The sequence below is a fragment of the Panulirus ornatus genome, chromosome 12, assembly GCF_036320965.1.
Source record: "Panulirus ornatus isolate Po-2019 chromosome 12, ASM3632096v1, whole genome shotgun sequence".
Taxonomy (NCBI): Eukaryota; Metazoa; Arthropoda; class Malacostraca; order Decapoda; family Palinuridae; genus Panulirus; species Panulirus ornatus.
In genome coordinates, this window is record NC_092235.1 from 21,913,775 (window position 1) to 21,930,761 (window position 16,987).

At 46.3% G+C, this 16,987-nt stretch overlaps 1 protein-coding gene across 1 annotated transcript in view; it reads left to right on the plus strand.

Moving 5' to 3' along the window:
- LOC139751842 (ras-related protein Rap-1b-like) overlaps positions 1-16,987 on the plus strand; it is a 217,294-nt gene that overhangs the window by 189,771 nt on the left and 10,536 nt on the right. Inside the window, exons 5-6 of the mRNA XM_071667470.1 lie at positions 14,427-14,600; positions 16,592-16,800. Of these exons, the coding sequence (XP_071523571.1) occupies positions 14,427-14,600; positions 16,592-16,800 (383 nt within the window). The remainder of the gene's footprint in view (positions 1-14,426; positions 14,601-16,591; positions 16,801-16,987) is intronic.

Here is a 16,987-nt window from a genome sequence, read left to right on the forward strand (position 1 = left end):
AGGAGGAGAAGGAGGAGGATTGGAGGATGGAGGGAGGGAAAGATGTGTATAGCAACAGTAGGATGTTGGTCACACAAGCATATCGTACATTTAAAGTCTTTCTCTCTCTCTCTCTCTCTCTCTCTCTCTCTCTCTCTCTCTCTCTCTCTCTCTCTCTCTCTCTCTCAACACCGCGTGAGGCACAGACGAACAATGGCCTTGTCTGGTCATCGCGCCTGTTAACTTTAAGCCAACTCCGTGGTTTATCATGACCTCTTCATGTGTCTCCCAGGTATCGGCTCTTAGACCGCACGTCGCCCCCTGTATACCACATGTATAATTTTTTTTTTTTTTTTTGTCTTTCTTTTATCAGGCCAACACAGGTCTCTCACCCTCAAATATTCCTTCATTCCATCCTTCGATTTTCACACGAAACATTAGAAATATAATATCCTTCTTGTCAATTTTTTCTTTTTCTAATCCTCATGAAGTGATTGGATCATTGCACCTTCTTCCCTCGCCTCTGAGCTCAGCACGTTCACATTGAATAAGCTCTCTTGTCTATGCCTTTCAGTTGGTGCGTGAACCATTATTTTCTGATCACCCTTTTATATATATATATATATATATATATATATATATATATATATATATATATATATATATATATATATTTCTTTTTTCTTTTTCTTGCATACTATTCGCCATTTCCCGCGTTAGCGAGGTAGCGTTAAGAACAGAGGCCTGGGCCTTTGAGGGAATATCCTCACCTGGCCCCCCTTCTCTGTTCCAGTATCACCCTGCTCCTGTATGGAGTGCAGCCTCACACCCTGCAGTAGTAACCAACCCACCTCCCCCCCCCCCCAGATTAAAGGGGACCCCCCACCCCCCTATAAAAGTGGCCCTCTATTTGTATGATGGAGGCACAGACAGGAGGCGTGGAGCTGTGCCCTTCCAAAGCAAGCATTATCAAATCTTGCTCCCAGGAACACACACACACACAAACACACAAACACACACACACACACAACACAAACAAACACACACACACACACACACACACACACAACACAAACAAACAAACACACACACACACACACACACACACAAACACACAAACACACACACACACACAACACAAACAAACACACACACACACACACACACACACACAACACAAACAAACAAACACACACACACACACACACACACACAACACAAACAAACACACACACACACACACACACACACACACACAACACAAACAAACACACACACACACACACACACACACACACAACACAGCACAACAGGAGTTCAATATTTCATTGGGCCTCAGCTGGTGTTATGGGGGGGAGGGGGGGGGAGCTGTTCATTTGGCCCAGGTGGTAATTTGTCATGTCGGTGGGGGGGGGAAGGTGGTTGGTATGGAACAGGGTGTGTGATGTGATTGTTGGAAGGGAAGTGAGGGGTTGGTATAGGGTGATGTATATATATATATATATATATATATATATATATATATATATATATATATATATATATATTCTTATGAGTCCACGGGGGAAAATGAAACACGATAAGTTGCCAAGTGCACTTTCGTGTCATAATCACATCATCAGGGGGAGATAACAAGAGAGAAATATAACAGTCAGTTGATATACAACGAAGAGACGTAGCTAGGACGCCATTTGGTAATGTGGTGGACAGACACGAGACAGAAATTGACAGAGGCAAGAGTTATCTGTCACCTACAGACTCTGTCAAGTAACCATGTTGACGGATGAGGATGGGGGGGGAGGGGAAGTACTGAGGAAAGAACGAGGAGTTTAGAGAGTTGAGAGACGGGTGGGGGAGTCATTAACCTGTGAACACCACAGTTACAGGAACAGACGGGTAAACTGCCGTATAGAAAGACAGAAAATGTACGTGTAAAACCACTAAACAGACAGGAAGATATGGGACGGTAGACGGAAGAGCCATGGAAGACGGAATTGAGAGAGACGGGCAGACAGACAGGATAATGGGACAGGTGAAACGAGCGAGAATGAAGAAAATGAAAGGAGGAGTAAACACGAGACGGGGAAAAGAAAACGGGAAAACTTTATGAAAGGAGGAGTAAACACGAGACGGGGAAAAGAAAACGGGAAAATGTTTAAGAAAAGACTGAAGAAAACGAGGAAAAAACAAAAGATTATTTTTTCTAAAGAAATTCGGGGGGGGGGAAAGGACAGGAATAGTGAGGACCAGAAGGACATAAAAGGCTGACAGACGGCAAGAGAAAGACCGACAAGAAAAAAAAGATAAAAAGAATAGACGGAAGAAATATCAAACTGAAATAATAAGGAATAATAAAGAAAATGACATAAGGCAAGACGTAGACGAAAGATTAAGCCTAACGAAAGGTAATAAACTAACAGAACTAGAGGTAGGACAGAGAGAAAAAATAGACAGGCCCACAAATAACGGGGTAATAGACAGACAGACAGACAGACAGACACCGCAACAGCAGTCAAGACAGTAAGGGAAACACGACCATTTTCATCAGGGACGCGTAGACGCAGCTTTAAGTCAGTCAGTGGTGGTGGTATAGGGGTAGGAGGGAGCCAAGCCACACACGGCGGCTTCCAAAAGGGCGACGCTCCCGTCAGTGTAACGTCCACCGGTGGGCCGTAATGGCTGTGAATTGCGGGAAGACGTGGAAAACACGGGAGGGGGTTCTATTTTATTTTCTGGGATGTGTTTATCTACTCGAAATATTTGAAAAGATTGACAGTAGAAAGGTGTTATTTTCCCCATATATCTATATATATATATATATATATATATATATATATATATATATATATAGAGAGAGAGAGAGAGAGAGAGAGAGAGAGAGAGAGAGAGAGAGATGAATACATTATAGCTACGTTTCGGCGATTGCAAAAACGTAAGTTTACCAACAAAATCATTCCCTCTCGTCCACGCATAACGAACTTAGCAACGAACCACGTTTTACGAAAGTTGAACTTGAAAGCCAAAATGTCTTCAAAAAAAAATAAATAGATAAAAGATGGCCGATGAGGGATGGTTGTCCTGCGTGGCGAGCGCTGGCAACTGCCGTCGGGCGGGAGGGTATTTATAGCAATCGCGCGCGGGAGTTGCCTGTCTGGCTCCCGCTCACCCGAGCCACGGATCAACCACCACCTCCTCCTCCTCCTCCTCTGGCTTCCCCCAGGTGGTTCCTGGCTCCTCCTCCTCTGGCTTCCTCCAGGAGGTTCCTGGCTCCTCCTCCTCCTCTGGCTTCCTCTAGGTGGTTCCTGGCTCCTCCTCCTCCTCTTGCTTCCCCCAGGTGGTTTCTGGCTCCTCCTCCTCCTCCTCCTCCTCTGGCTTCCCCCAGGTGGTTCCTGGCTCCTCCTCCTCCTCCTCCTCTGGCTTCCTCCCAGGTGGTTCCTGGCTCCTCCTCCTCCTCCTCTGGCTTCCCCCAGGTGGTTCCTGGTCCATCATACTCTTTGCCAAGGAGAGAGAAGGTTCTTTTGTGGATTTCTACTTGCGTAGTAAATATATTCATTTCGTTACGTACACCTTGGTGGTTTTTCAGTTTGTTTTTTCTCTCTCTCCCGCCTTAAAAAGGCAGATTGGTTCTTTTTTGTGTTCCTTTCTTTTGGAAAGAGATGAAAAATGGTTCTTTTTTGTGTTCCTTGATTTTGGAAAGTGATAATGAGAAAGGGAATGGGTGGAGTTTCAGCTACCCAGTTTCCCGCCATTTTTAAGTCGCCTTGAGCGACATTTTTAGAGATACGTGGGTAATATATAAATTTTTTCCCTCCTTATTCACAAAGATTAAATAAATGGTAGTAATATCGTAATAATAATAACTCATAATTATGATAATGATAATACTTCGTTAATTGAACTGAAGCTAAAGGTTGAATATATAGAAAATATAAAGCTGTTAGAGTTATAGATGAGGGTATATAGCAAGCAATGGGTGTGTGTGTGTGTGTGTGTGTGTGTGTGTGTGGAAATGGGCGTCTTCTTGTTGTTGATGACGTCACAATGGTTGGGATGGGGCTGTTCCTATTAGAGGTCTTAACGAGCTTGGAGTGGCCTCGTTGTGGTCAAGGTTGCGGAAGTGTAACTAGGGGACGAGGGATCTCTTGTGACGGTGGCGGGGGGGTTGGTGCAGCACCTGCTGTGGCATGAGGGAGGAGGAGGAGGCCTGTGTGTTGAGGGGCGGGGGTCTTCACAGGTGGTGTAAGAGGGATGGAAGGATGACCCACCTGCCATGACCACCACCTGAGCCATCCTGGAGGGGACAGGGGGGCGCGTTAGTGAGACAGTAGAGGCACTTTGGACAACGCTTGGGAATGAAGCTCACGTGCATGACTCGGGGTTACACTGTGTTTTGCTGATAGTGACACACTTGGCGAAGACGATAATCCATTGGTGTCCATCTATATAGACAGATGGCGCCTCCCTCAAGGTTAGAACGTCTTTTTTTTTTTTAAAAGGATGGATACGAAGATGCAGGAGGGTTCCATCTCTGTGGACACGCGGCAAAGGTGAGGGGGTATGTGCGTAGTGACGACGCTCACTGAGGACGTCTGTCTGTAAGCCAGGGAATGTGACTGTTTGTGTCTTTCTGCGTCTGTGTGTCTGTGTCTGTCTGTCTGTCTGCGTCTGTGTGTCTGTGTCTGTCTGTCTGCGTGTGTGTGTCTGTGTCTGTCTGTCTGCGTCTGTGTGTCTGTGTCTGTCTGTCTGCGTCTGTGTGTCTGTGTCTGTCTGTCTGCGTGTGTGTGTCTGTGTCTGTCTGTCTGCGTGTGTGTGTCTGTGTCTGTCTGTCTGCGTGTGTGTGTCTGTGTCTGTCTGTCTGCGTGTGTGTGTCTGTGTCTGTCTGTCTGCGTGTGTATGCCTGTGTCTGTCTGTCTGCGTGTGTGTGTCTGTGTCTGTCTGTCTGCGTGTGTGTGTCTGTGTCTGTCTGTCTGCGTGTGTATGCCTGTGTCTGTCTGTCTGCGTGTGTGTGTCTGTGTCTGTCTGTCTGCGTGTGTGTGTGTCTGTGTCTGTCTGTCTGTCTGCGTGTGTGTGTGTCTGTGTCTGCCTGTCTGTGTCTGTCTTTGTCTGTCGCACCCACAACCATCACCCATGCCTCGGTCAGTCACCCGCTGCCTGGGGGGGAAAAATAAAACCAGACACAAGTTTAATGAAGGTTTAGTCTGGTGGGGGGGGGGGGGGCTTCCCAGTTGCCAGCTTAGGGGAGGAGGAGGTGGGGTGGGGGGGGGGGGAGTTTGCCTCCTTTATCAAGCTTAGCTGCAAAAAGAAAAAGAAAAAGAGTACCTTGATATTAACTTGTGAGGCTTATTAAACTTAGCTGGAGGACCTGACCTGACCTGACCTGACCCTCTGCCTTCCTTCCCTCCCAGTGGTAAGCTTAGGGGTGGGGTGGGGGGGCCCTGTATAAAGCTTAGCTTGGAGGGTTGTCTCCCCCCCCTCCCCCCTCCTCAGCCAGGGGCCCATCAAGGGGGGGTGATATAGTACAAGGATAATGAGATCCTTAGGAGACTGGTCTTTGAAACTGCCAGCGATGGTTCGCTCGTAAAGACGATGTTATTAATATTATCTCCCCCCCCCACCCCACCTCCCTTCCTCACACAACCCCCCCTCCCCCTTCTAAAGGCCCCCCACAACCCCCCCCTCACCCCACCAGCGACAAGCCCCAAGCCCCCCCTCCCCTCCTTCCCCCCTCTCCCCCTCCTCTTTAGTAAAGGGGGGAGGGGATAAGGGGGTGGGGGTGATATGACTATGTGGGGGGGGCGCACATGTCTGGCTTCTGGCTTTTGTTTTTTTGGGGGGGAAGAGAGAGAAGAGGGGGTCGGGGTGGTTAGAGTCAGTGGGTAGGGGGGGCTGGAGTGGGGAGGAGAGGTATGGGGGGGCTGAGTGTGTGTGTGTGCACGTACGTGTGTATGTGTGTGTGCACGTACGTGTGTGTATGCACGTAAGTGTGTGTATGTGTGTGTGCACGTACGTGTGTGTATGCACGTAAGTGTGTGTGCACGTACGTGTGTGTATGTGTGTGTGTGTGCACGTACGTGTGTATGTTTTCGTGTGCATGTGTGTACGTATGTGTGTGTGTGTGTGTGTGTGTGTACTTACGTATGTGTCTGTGCGTTCGTGTCTGTGTACCTACGTGTGTGTGTGTGTTTGTCTGTGCGTTCGTGTGTGTGTGTGTGTGTGTGTGTGTGTGTGTATAGATACACATTAGCATATAATTGCATATCTAATTACACTTGACCATTTCTCCTTACATCGTAACGGTAGTCAACTGGGCGCCACTTCGTTCGAGAAGAGAAATGTGACCAAAATACAACTGTCTCAAAAAGCCTTTTTAGGTATAAAATCCGGGATTTAGGATAGTCATACCTTTAAAAAAAAAAGAAAAGAATAGGAAGCTTTGGTGTAGAAAACGGGAAGCTATTTTTTTTTGTATCGTTTTCGAGCGATAACCACAAAAGATGCCACTTAGAGGAGTTTAAGGGGGAGGCTTGGGATGTGCCCAGGGAAAATGTATATATATATATATATATATATATATATATATATATATATATATATATATATATATATATTATAACCCATTAGCCCGAGTAAACACACCCTCCCCACCCCTCCTGGAAGAATTTTATTTATTTCTTTTTCTTTTTTATATATATATCTTTTTTTTTCTTTTACTGAAGTGTGAACGGGCCTCACATTTTCCTTTGATGAAGCTGCGCAGCGAAGGAGCAAGAGTGAGGGGGGAGGAGGAGGGGGAGGGGGAGGGTCGGTGAGGGAGGGAGGGAGGATGGAAGCGGAGGGTCGGTTAGGGAGGGAGGGAGGATGGAAGCGGAGGGTCGGTGAGGGAGGGAGGGAGGGTTGGGGCGGAGGGGTGGGGAGGGTCGGTTTCTTCCCTCCTTGCCCTAGGTTCGAACACTGACCTGACCTGACCTTTCCTTCTCTCTCTCTCTCTCTCTCTCTCTCTCTCTCTCTCTCTCTCTCTCTCTCTCTATCTATCTATCTATCTATCTATCGTAACAATTCGGTTATCGACAGCTGTACCGATTTTGGCGTTGGTGCTGCATCGAAATTCTATATATATAAACAGAAAAAGAGAATTGTCTTTTAAGTGAAAAATAAATTTAGATTTGAAATTTTGATTTTTCTTTTCATAGTGACATGGTGGGTGTGAGATGGGGTCGTGCTGTAGGGTCGTACCGTCGTGTTCAAGGGTCGTACCGTCGTGCTCAAGGGGTCGTACCGTCGTGCTCAAGGGTCGTACCCTCGTGCTCAAGGGTCGTACCGTCGTGCTCAAGGGGTCGTACCGTCGTGCTCAAGGGTCGTACCGTCGTGTTCAAGGGTCGTACCGTCATGCTCAAGGATCGTACCCTCGTGCTCAAGGGTCGTACCGTCGTGCTCAAGGGTCGTACCTTCGTGCTCAAGGGGTCGTACCGTCGTGCTCAAGGGTCGTACCGTCGTGCTCAAGGGGTCGTACCGTCGTGCTCAAGGGTCGTACCGTCGTGCTCAAGGGGTCGTACCGTCGTGCTCAAGGATCGTACCCTCGTGCTCAAGGGTCGTACCGTCGTGCTCAAGGATCGTACCCTCGTGCTCAAGGGGTCGTACCGTCGTGCTCAAGGATCGTACCCTCGTGCTCAAGGGGTCGTACCGTCGTGCTCAAGGATCGTACCCTCGTGCTCAAGGGTCGTACCGTCGTGTTCAAGGGTCGTACCGTCGTGCTCAAGGGGTTGTACCGTCGTGCTCAAGGGGTCGTACCCTCGTGCTTTAGGGTCGTACCCTCGTGTTCAAGAGAGAAATATAAGTCACTTGATATACATATCAACTGACTGTTATATTTCTCTCTTGTGTCTCCCCTGATGATGTGATTATTACACGAAAGAGCACTTGGGAACTTTTCGTGTTTCATTTTCCCCCGTGGACTCATAGGAATATCTTGATCAAGCGTATATATATATATATATATATATATATATATATATATATATATATATATATATATATATAATTTTATACTCGGATGAAAGTTCCAGTCACGGTCATGCATTAAGAAAAACGGAGAAGAGTGACTTTAAATAGTTTTCGTTGAGGTACTTTAACTAAAGAAAATGGGGGAGTGGTGTCAAGATGCGTAAGTGTTCGGGAAAAGGAAAACGTGTGATTCATAATTAGAAAAAGTAAGGTTATAGAAAATGTAGAAATAGGAAAATATAAGTACATTGTTAAAAGTATAAGTAGGCCTGTGTATTAAATCATGTTACTTTCAAGGTCATATAAAATGTAGAAATAGGAGGATATAAGTACTTTGTTAAAAGTATAAGTACACTTATGTATCATATCACTCTGTTACTTTAGAGATTTCTTTGTCTTTTTATCTATTAATGTTATGAAACACATGGCGCGTTCGCCATTCCTCTTGTTTACGTCTTTTTAAAAGACCATCGCTCCGAGGGCTATGTGTAGGCAGGCCTTTGTTCTCTGACCGGTCCTTATTAAAGTGGTGTTTGCGGCAGTCCCAATTGGCCGTTATCGGGTCCCGCGAGCCATCGTGCGCTGTTAAATGTCACATAATTGGCAGTCAGGTGCACCAATATGTCAGTAGGCGTGGAATGATGTCGCGGGCGGGGGAAGGCGCGTACGGCGTTCCAATATTGTCCGTCTCCCGTCAGCAAGTTGGCGTCAGCTGTGTGGCGCGAAACGCTCTTCCTCTCCAGCCAATCCCCGTGGGGGAGAGACACCCTCCGGCCAATCACCGTAAGGCGAGGGAAGCTCCGGCCAATCACCGTGCTGCGCGAGGCACTCCAGCCAATCAGCATCCTGGTTTCATCTCCACAACAACACCGGGGAGGCGAAATTCCTAGTTTTGTTCTTTTATTTCTTTTTTTAGATTAGATAATTGCTAATCACGGCGCATTTGACAGCCAAAAAGCCATTAAATTGATGATTGCCTGTGTCAGTCTGCAACTGGAGTGGAGCCATAGACGTTAATAATATTGAGGGCGTCCGTTTAATTGGGGGGGGGGGGGGGTGCCACGTTGTTGACCCCGGGATCGTTAGGTGTCGTTATATGTTGACCTTGTGATGACCCATTTACTTGTTATGTGCTGACCGTAACTGGCCTCTTATTCCAATCATGTTTGGTTGGGCACATTCGCGTCTCCAAATTACTTTGGGTCGATTTTGTGCTTTCGTTATGGTTCTTAGGATATATATATATATATATATATATATATATATATATATATATATATATATATATATATAAATATATCCTCATATGAAGCATATGTATATATACACCAGCGCTGAAACTTTCCCTGAAACGCAGGAAAATAAAAAGAAAAAAAATAGAGTCGGGGACATCAAAGCTCATGGCGTAACCTCGGGATAATGAACGTACTTGAGAAAGTCGTGTGTGTGTGTGTGTGTGTGTGTGTGTGTGTGTGTGTGTGTGTGTGTGTAAAGTTCGGGACAGTATTAAACAAAAATGGACTCGGGGGCGGGCGCGCGCACGCTAGGACGCATTTCTTGGTATGGAGGGTGGGAAGAGACCGAAATTAGCTAAAGGGACGACGGCGTCTGTGTGTATGTATGACTGGTCGTTCTTTTAGCCCGCGAGGGGGTGGGAGGGAAATGGAGGGGGGGGGGGCTCCGTTCTTGGGATTCCACGGGTATCTGGCCTCTTGTTTGTTTGTTTGTCTGTTTTGTAGAGTCCAGATGAATTTCTACGTTTACCTTACGCCATTTCTATAGAATATCCTGTGTAGGATCTTCCGCGTGCCAAGAGAATATTAGATTCAGTAATATTTGATTTTCGAAGTAGGAGCGAAATTTCTTTATTGAAATACAATTGGCTAATAGAATCATTTCCCTGCTCCTGGATGTAGCGCATCCACGGAGATGCAGGGAGTCTCATCATTTCCCTGCTCCTGGCTGTAGCGCATCCACGGAGATGCAAGGAATCCATCATTTCCCTGCTCCTGGCTGTAGCGCATCCATGGAGATGCAGGGAGTCCATCATTTCCCTGCTCCTGGCTGTAGCGCATCCACGGAGATGCAGGGAGTCTCATCATTTCCCTGCTCCTGGCTGTAGCGCATCCACGGAGATGCAAGGAGTCCATCATTTCCCTGCTCCTGGATGTATCGCATCCACGGAGATGCAGGAGTCCATCATTTCCCTGCTCCTGGCTGTAGCGCATCCACGGAGATGCAAGGAGTCCATCATTTTCCTGCTCCTGGCTGTAGCGCATCCACGGAGATGCAAGGAGTCCATCATTTCCCTGCTCCTGGCTGTAGCGCATCCACGGAGATGCAAGGAGTCCATCATTTCCCTGCTCCTGGCTGTAGCGCATCCACGGAGATGCAGGTAGTCCATTGTAGTGAGTCGTTGGGTTTTTTTTTTTATCAATTTAAAGACATATATGAAATTAATTTTTTTTCCGGGTATATCATGGTCATCATCAATTCATTTTTCTGGCTCCAGAATAACAAACGACCATTAAGCTGCGCCGTTTTGGGGGGTAAACAAATCAAATTCACTGAAAAATGGAGGTGATGTGTTTGTTGTTGCTGTGTGTGTGTGTGTGTGTGTGTGTGTGTGTACGAAGCCCGCACATGGGGGGGTTGGCGGGGTTGGGGAGGGGGGGAGATTAGTAGCTAAATGACCCCCCCCCCCTTAACGATTATTGTCAATAACAACACAGTTCATGTGTATTTCATAGCCCTCCCCCCTCCTACACACACACACACACACACACACACACACACTATTAGCGCGAATATGATAGTATGTGTGTTGAGCGATCGTCAGCCCATTTTCTATATCCTGAATATTTCATGTTTCGTGTTGATTTATGATACAGTATGGTAAATTGTCGGTTCAATAGATGAAACACGCACTCTTTTATTCATTTTGATGTGGATACGATTTCGTAGATGCACGAAACAGCTTTTGCTGAGGGCGACACGAGCGAATAAATATATATATATATATATATATATATATATATATATATATATATATATATATTTATTTATTTATTTATTCATTTTTTTCTTTCAAACTATTCGCCATTTCCCGCGTTAGCAAGGTAGCGTTAAGAACAGAGGACTGGGCCTCTGAGGGAATATCCTCACCTGGCCCCCTTCTCTGCTCCTTCTTTTGGAAAATTGATATATATATATATATATATATATATATATATATATATATATATATATATATATATATATATATATATATATATATGAACTTTAAACCTGATTTATATTGGCTGAACCTAACCCCTGGTTCTAATGGTTTTTTTTACCCTAACATTCCCACATTTCATATCGATAACGTATTTACCATTTAACATGAAAAATTATAGATCCACGTTATACATCAATCGTTCTCCCGCGAAGCTAGAGCGTGGCTGGTCATCGCGCTTGAACAAGAACGAATTATATGGCGTAGACACAATTGTCATTTCCTCGTTTCTCATTGGTCTGATTCGACCAATCATGCTCCCTCCTCTTGATTCATATTATGACGTAGTAAGAGTGTACGTTGGGTCGTGACGTCATCCTTAAAACCTAAATGAGCTGTTTGAAGCATAGTTTCGGTCGGATGGGTAACAGTCGCTTGACTTTTAAAAACGACCTTTAACGACCCCTGGTAGTTGTTATGCTGAAGCTCGAACTACCCCAATCACTCGATCATCCTCTCGACCCACATTGAGGGGGTAAGAAAAAATAAACAAACTCGCTCCTCTTTTTGTCTATGGAAAATTATTTGAGCTCAGAATCTCGTATTCCCCCAGTTCCACTGAATGGAGTTTTTCCCTCCTCACATGTAAACATGGAACAGCTGATGTGTGGATGGTCGGCCAAGACCCCGATATATGAACTGGTTTGGATGGGGACTGAAAGGTATATTTTTTTTCTCCCCAGTCTTGGAGGTTTTGATATGACTGATTGGTATGTGTTTGTCTCCCCAATCGCGTGGAATACAAATATTTGCGTGAGTAAATATATATCGTTGGTGGATTCCAACGGAGAGATAGAGAGAGAATTTCACACCGATGTGGCTCCCACTTTTCATTTCCAACAGCGTCTTTGAATTTATTTTCCCTCCCTTCCTTCCTCCCTTCTCTCCCTTCTCTCCACGCATCGTCCTCTCCCTCTCTCCCTAATCTCCCTCCCCTTTCCCCCCTTCGCCCGACCTAATCCAAATCTTGGCTTTATTAATGCCATCTGCGTCGGTCTTGATGCATCTGGCAATGATGGCGTCTGATTTTCCCCCCCCTCCCCCACACATTAACCTTTGACCTCCGCTCCGTTGTGGGTTGGCCCCTGGTAGTATAATGCCCTCGCCACTCACTTGACCCACAAGAGTCCAATTAAAGGCCAACCAACCCCCCATTTTTTTTTATCCCTTCCTCAACTGTTGCACCACACAATCATTCTCTCTATTTATTCTTTGATTTCGCTTTATATTCGCGTCTTTCGCGGAACCTTTCACTCTGTGTAGGCAATCGAGTGTGTGTGTGTGTGTGTGTGTGTGTGTGTGTGTGTGTGTGTGTGTGATTGACGTCACGATAGTCCTTAAGCTATTGTTATCATCATTCTTATGTGGAAAGAACCAGGCGAAAGAAGACGCTACATTGATCTATCTTTGTGCTCTTACGTCATACGGTTATTTGTGTGTGTGTGTGTGTGTGTGTGTGACGGGGTAAGGCAGAGGGTGTGTATGGCCCTGTGTATGTAAGTATGAATGTGTGTGTGTATGCCAGGCCGTGGGTGACTTTGCTTCTCATTTGGGTCCACGAGAGAGAGAGAGAGAGAGAGAGAGAGAGAGAGAGAGAGAGAGAGAGAGAGAGAGAGAGTACTATTTGTATAGTGGGTTCTGTCGCCTGGTCGGGTCCAAACGACTCCCCACCACCCCAGGTAATGACCTGTGACGCCTCGTTAGACCTGGCTGACCTGTTTCCCCTCTCTCTCTCTCTCTCTCTCTCTCTCTCTCTCTCTCTCTCTCTCTCTCTCTCTCTCTCTCTCTCCCCCAAGGCGAAGGGAAAGAGCGGGAAATTAGGTGGGCGCCTTCGACCTAAAACAATCCTTTTTTTTTTTTTTCTATCTTTTATTTGGACTTTATATATATATATATATATATATATATATATATATATATATATATATATATATATATATATATATATATATATTCGCCATTTCCCGCGTTAGCGAGGTAGCGTTAAGAACAGAGGACTGAGCCTTCGAGGGAATATCCTCACTTGGCCCCTTTCTCTGTTCCTTCCTCATCCCCGGCAACAGCATACACCCTTAACTGTTGTAAGATAAGCACACATAATTCCCATCAAACATTTATAAATTTTTCCTCTATCTCAACCCCTCGAAAAACAACGTAACTTCCCGTTTTCAGTTGTTTATTGTTTGTCTTATTTGCATGTCACCAACTCTGTAATTTGTTAAATGATTTACACTTACCTGAGCCTCGTAAATGTTTAAGTGTTTATAGCAGAGATTGGCTGTTTAGGTTCACTGTTGCGCTCTAGGATCGAATCCCCTCGTGCTTAAAGGCTTAGTTTGGTAGTTAACCCCCCCCTAATGCATGTGTTTATTATTTTCTAGTGTATTTTGTTGTAATACAGGAGCGGCCGGCCAATCTATGGTTGACAGTGGGCGTGGATACGGTGGTTATATAATTATTTTTGACCTCCGGTGTCCACGGTAATTCTAAAGACAACATAGATTCCTTGCGTCTGCGGCCCATATTTGGTTATAAGTAATATTTTAGTATTGTCACTAAAGGTGTTTATCAACGATGATAACTCGTAGAACATGGGATTCATTTTGAATAAAAGATTAATGAATTAGATAATCGAGCAAAATGCAAGAGTTCCTGCTGATACGTTTTCTCTAATGCGGTGGGTTTTTCATCATAGAAAACTATCATTTGTCTGAAATGATGGTTAACTATGTTATTCTACATTTTATCTCACCTTCGCCACAGTTTATCAAATTATTGTACTATACAGTGATTCTATAATCATTAGAGGAAATTATTACCTGAACATCGACATTTTGATGATAGAAATAAATCGTGTTTACGGCAGAGACGATGATGTATTACTGCATCTGTTGTCGTACGCCATTTATAAAACTATCGTTTCATCCCTCATCACTGTCCTACGTCTAACCACTTCATACTCCCACTTCTAACCACCGTGTACTGTTACCACTAACCACTTATCATCACCACTGGCTCTAACACCACCCCTACCACCCCACTTACACCTAATTACCCCCCCTTTAATAATAACCACCGAATAACGAGTGTTAACTTACACCCAATTACCTCCCCTTAATAGCCACTGAATAACGAGTGTCTGTGTGTCTGTCTGTCTTCGTCAACACAGATGGTTTATTCCACGCCCTGGAGATCTTGGACACCGCCGGCTCCCACCACTTCCCCGCCATGCGCGAGCTCTCCATCCGCTCCGGCCGCGCCTTCGTCATCGTCTTCGCCGTGAACAACGAGCAGAGCTTCTACGAGGCCCAGACCCTCTGGAACCTCATCACAAAGATCAAAGGTGAGAGGAGGTGGTCATGGCCGCCATGATGGGTTTAGGAAGAAGATGGAAATGGACGATGCATTAAAGAATTGATGTGAGCCATTGTTATTGAATGTAATTGGTGGATTATGTTATAGAAAATAGGCTCCTATTTTTTTCAGTGTTTATGTGGAGAGAGAGAGAGAGAGAGAGAGAGAGAGAGAGAGACTCGGGTGTTGAGGGAGCCATACATAGACCACGTTGGGTGTCAAGTGCTCAACCGCGTACCACCTATGAACTCCCCCAGTGGGTGGGAGGGAGGCGGTAATGTGGGTTTACCCCTCCCATTATAGGCGAGATGGGGCCCTCCCTTCCTTCCTTCCTTCCTTCCTTCCCATCATCCCATCAGTGGAATGGGTTAGTGTTGATCCTGAGCGATCTGTCCCCCCCCCTCCCCCCGCTCCTCCAAATTGGTTAGAGAGAAAAAGGGGGGATGTGGTTTGGGTTCGTTGGCTGTACGGTTTCGTAGACTCGGTTCGAGCCCCCCCCAACCCATCTAGACCGACACAGGATTAAGGTGTTCCCTGCTCCTGATGGTAGGGTCGTACACACCCCCTCCCTCCCTCCCCCCTCTCCCCTACCACTTTCCCCCTCCCCCCCTACCACGTTCCCCCCCTTCCCCTCCCCCCCCCCGGTATCCGCTCGCGCGCATGCGCTACCAGGGCCGCGCTGGTGGTGTCTGCTCCCTCCCCCACAGGAAATTATAATAGTAGATTATTAATCCACCTCCGTAAATGATGTGGCACAGAAACCCCTCTCATCCTCTCTCTCTCTCTCTCTCTCTCTCTCTCTCTCTCTCTCTCTCTCTCTCTCTCTCTCTCTCTCTCTCTCCTCACTGTACGTCACTGAGGAGGTGGGTCTCTCGTCCTCGGGGTCTCTCGCGCTGTGAGGTGGTCGTCATGGCTTGTGGGGGGGAGGGGGGGTTACAGGAGGTCGTGGCTCGCCTCATGTGATGGAGAAAGATTTCTAACTCTCCACATGTGATGGAGGAAGATTTCTAACTCTCCACATGTGATGGAGGAAGATTTCTAACTCTCCACATGTGATGGAGGAAGATTTCTAACTCTCCACATGTGATGGAGAAGATTTCTAACTCTCCACATGTGATGGAGAAGATTTCTAACTCTCCACATGTGATGGAGAAAGATTTCTAACTCTCCACATGTGATGGAGGAAGATTTCTAACTCTCCACATGTGATGGAGAAGATTCCTAACTCTCCACATGTGATGGAGATTTCTAACTCTCCACATGTGATGGAGAAGATTTCTAACTCTCCACGTGTGATGGAGGAAGATTTCTAACTCTCCACATGTGATGGAGAAGATTTCTAACTCCACGTGTGATGGAGAAGATTTCTAACTCTCCACATGTGATGGAGAAGATTTCTAACTCTCCACATTTGATGGAGAAGATTCAGCCTCTCTCCTCATGTGATGGAAAATATTTTACAATCCTCATGTGATGGAGAGTATCCAGCTACCGTTCTCATGTGATGGAGAAGATTCATCAATCCTCCTCATGTGTTGGAGAAGTTTTCTAACCCTCCTCATGTGTTGGGGAACATTCACCCACCCTCCTCATGTGTTGGAGAACATTCACCCACCCTCCTCATGTGTTGGGGAACATTCACCCACCCTCCTCATGTGATGGAGAACATTCACCCACCCTCCTCATGTGTTGGAGAACATTCACCCACCCTCCTCATGTGTTGGGGAACATTCACCCACCCTCCTCATGTGTTGGGGAACATTCACCCACCCTCCTCATGTGTTGGAGAACATTCACCCACCCTCCTCATGTGATGGGGAACATTCACCCACCCTCCTCATGTGTTGGAGAACATTCACCCACCCTCCTCATGTGTTGGAGAACATTCACCCACCCTCCTCATGTGATGGAGAACATTCACCCATCCTCCTCATGTGATGGTGAAATCAGTAACGTCGTTACCTCCTCCTCCTCCTCCAGGATCGGACGGGGCGCCCGTGGTGGTGGTGGGAAACAAAGTGGACTTGGACCGCGAGCGTGTGGTCAGCTTCCAGCGAGCCCAGACCTGGGTGGACACGGACATGAACAACGCCTCCTACCTCGAGACCTCGGCCAAGTACAATATCAACGTGGGCGAGCTCTTCAAGCAGCTCCTCATACGGACCTACGGACTGGCCAATAACGAAATGGTACGTACCGATCACGGACTGGACTGTGTGAAAGCCCAACGTACAACGGTGGTGCTACGGGGGCGTGACGAAGGGGGGGTTTTAGATGTAGTGTTGACCCTGGTCATAAGAAACTCCATGAATGAGGGATCATTGATTGATGTTGAAGGGTTAAAGTTCATGGGTACATCTTGTCTTCAGAACCTCC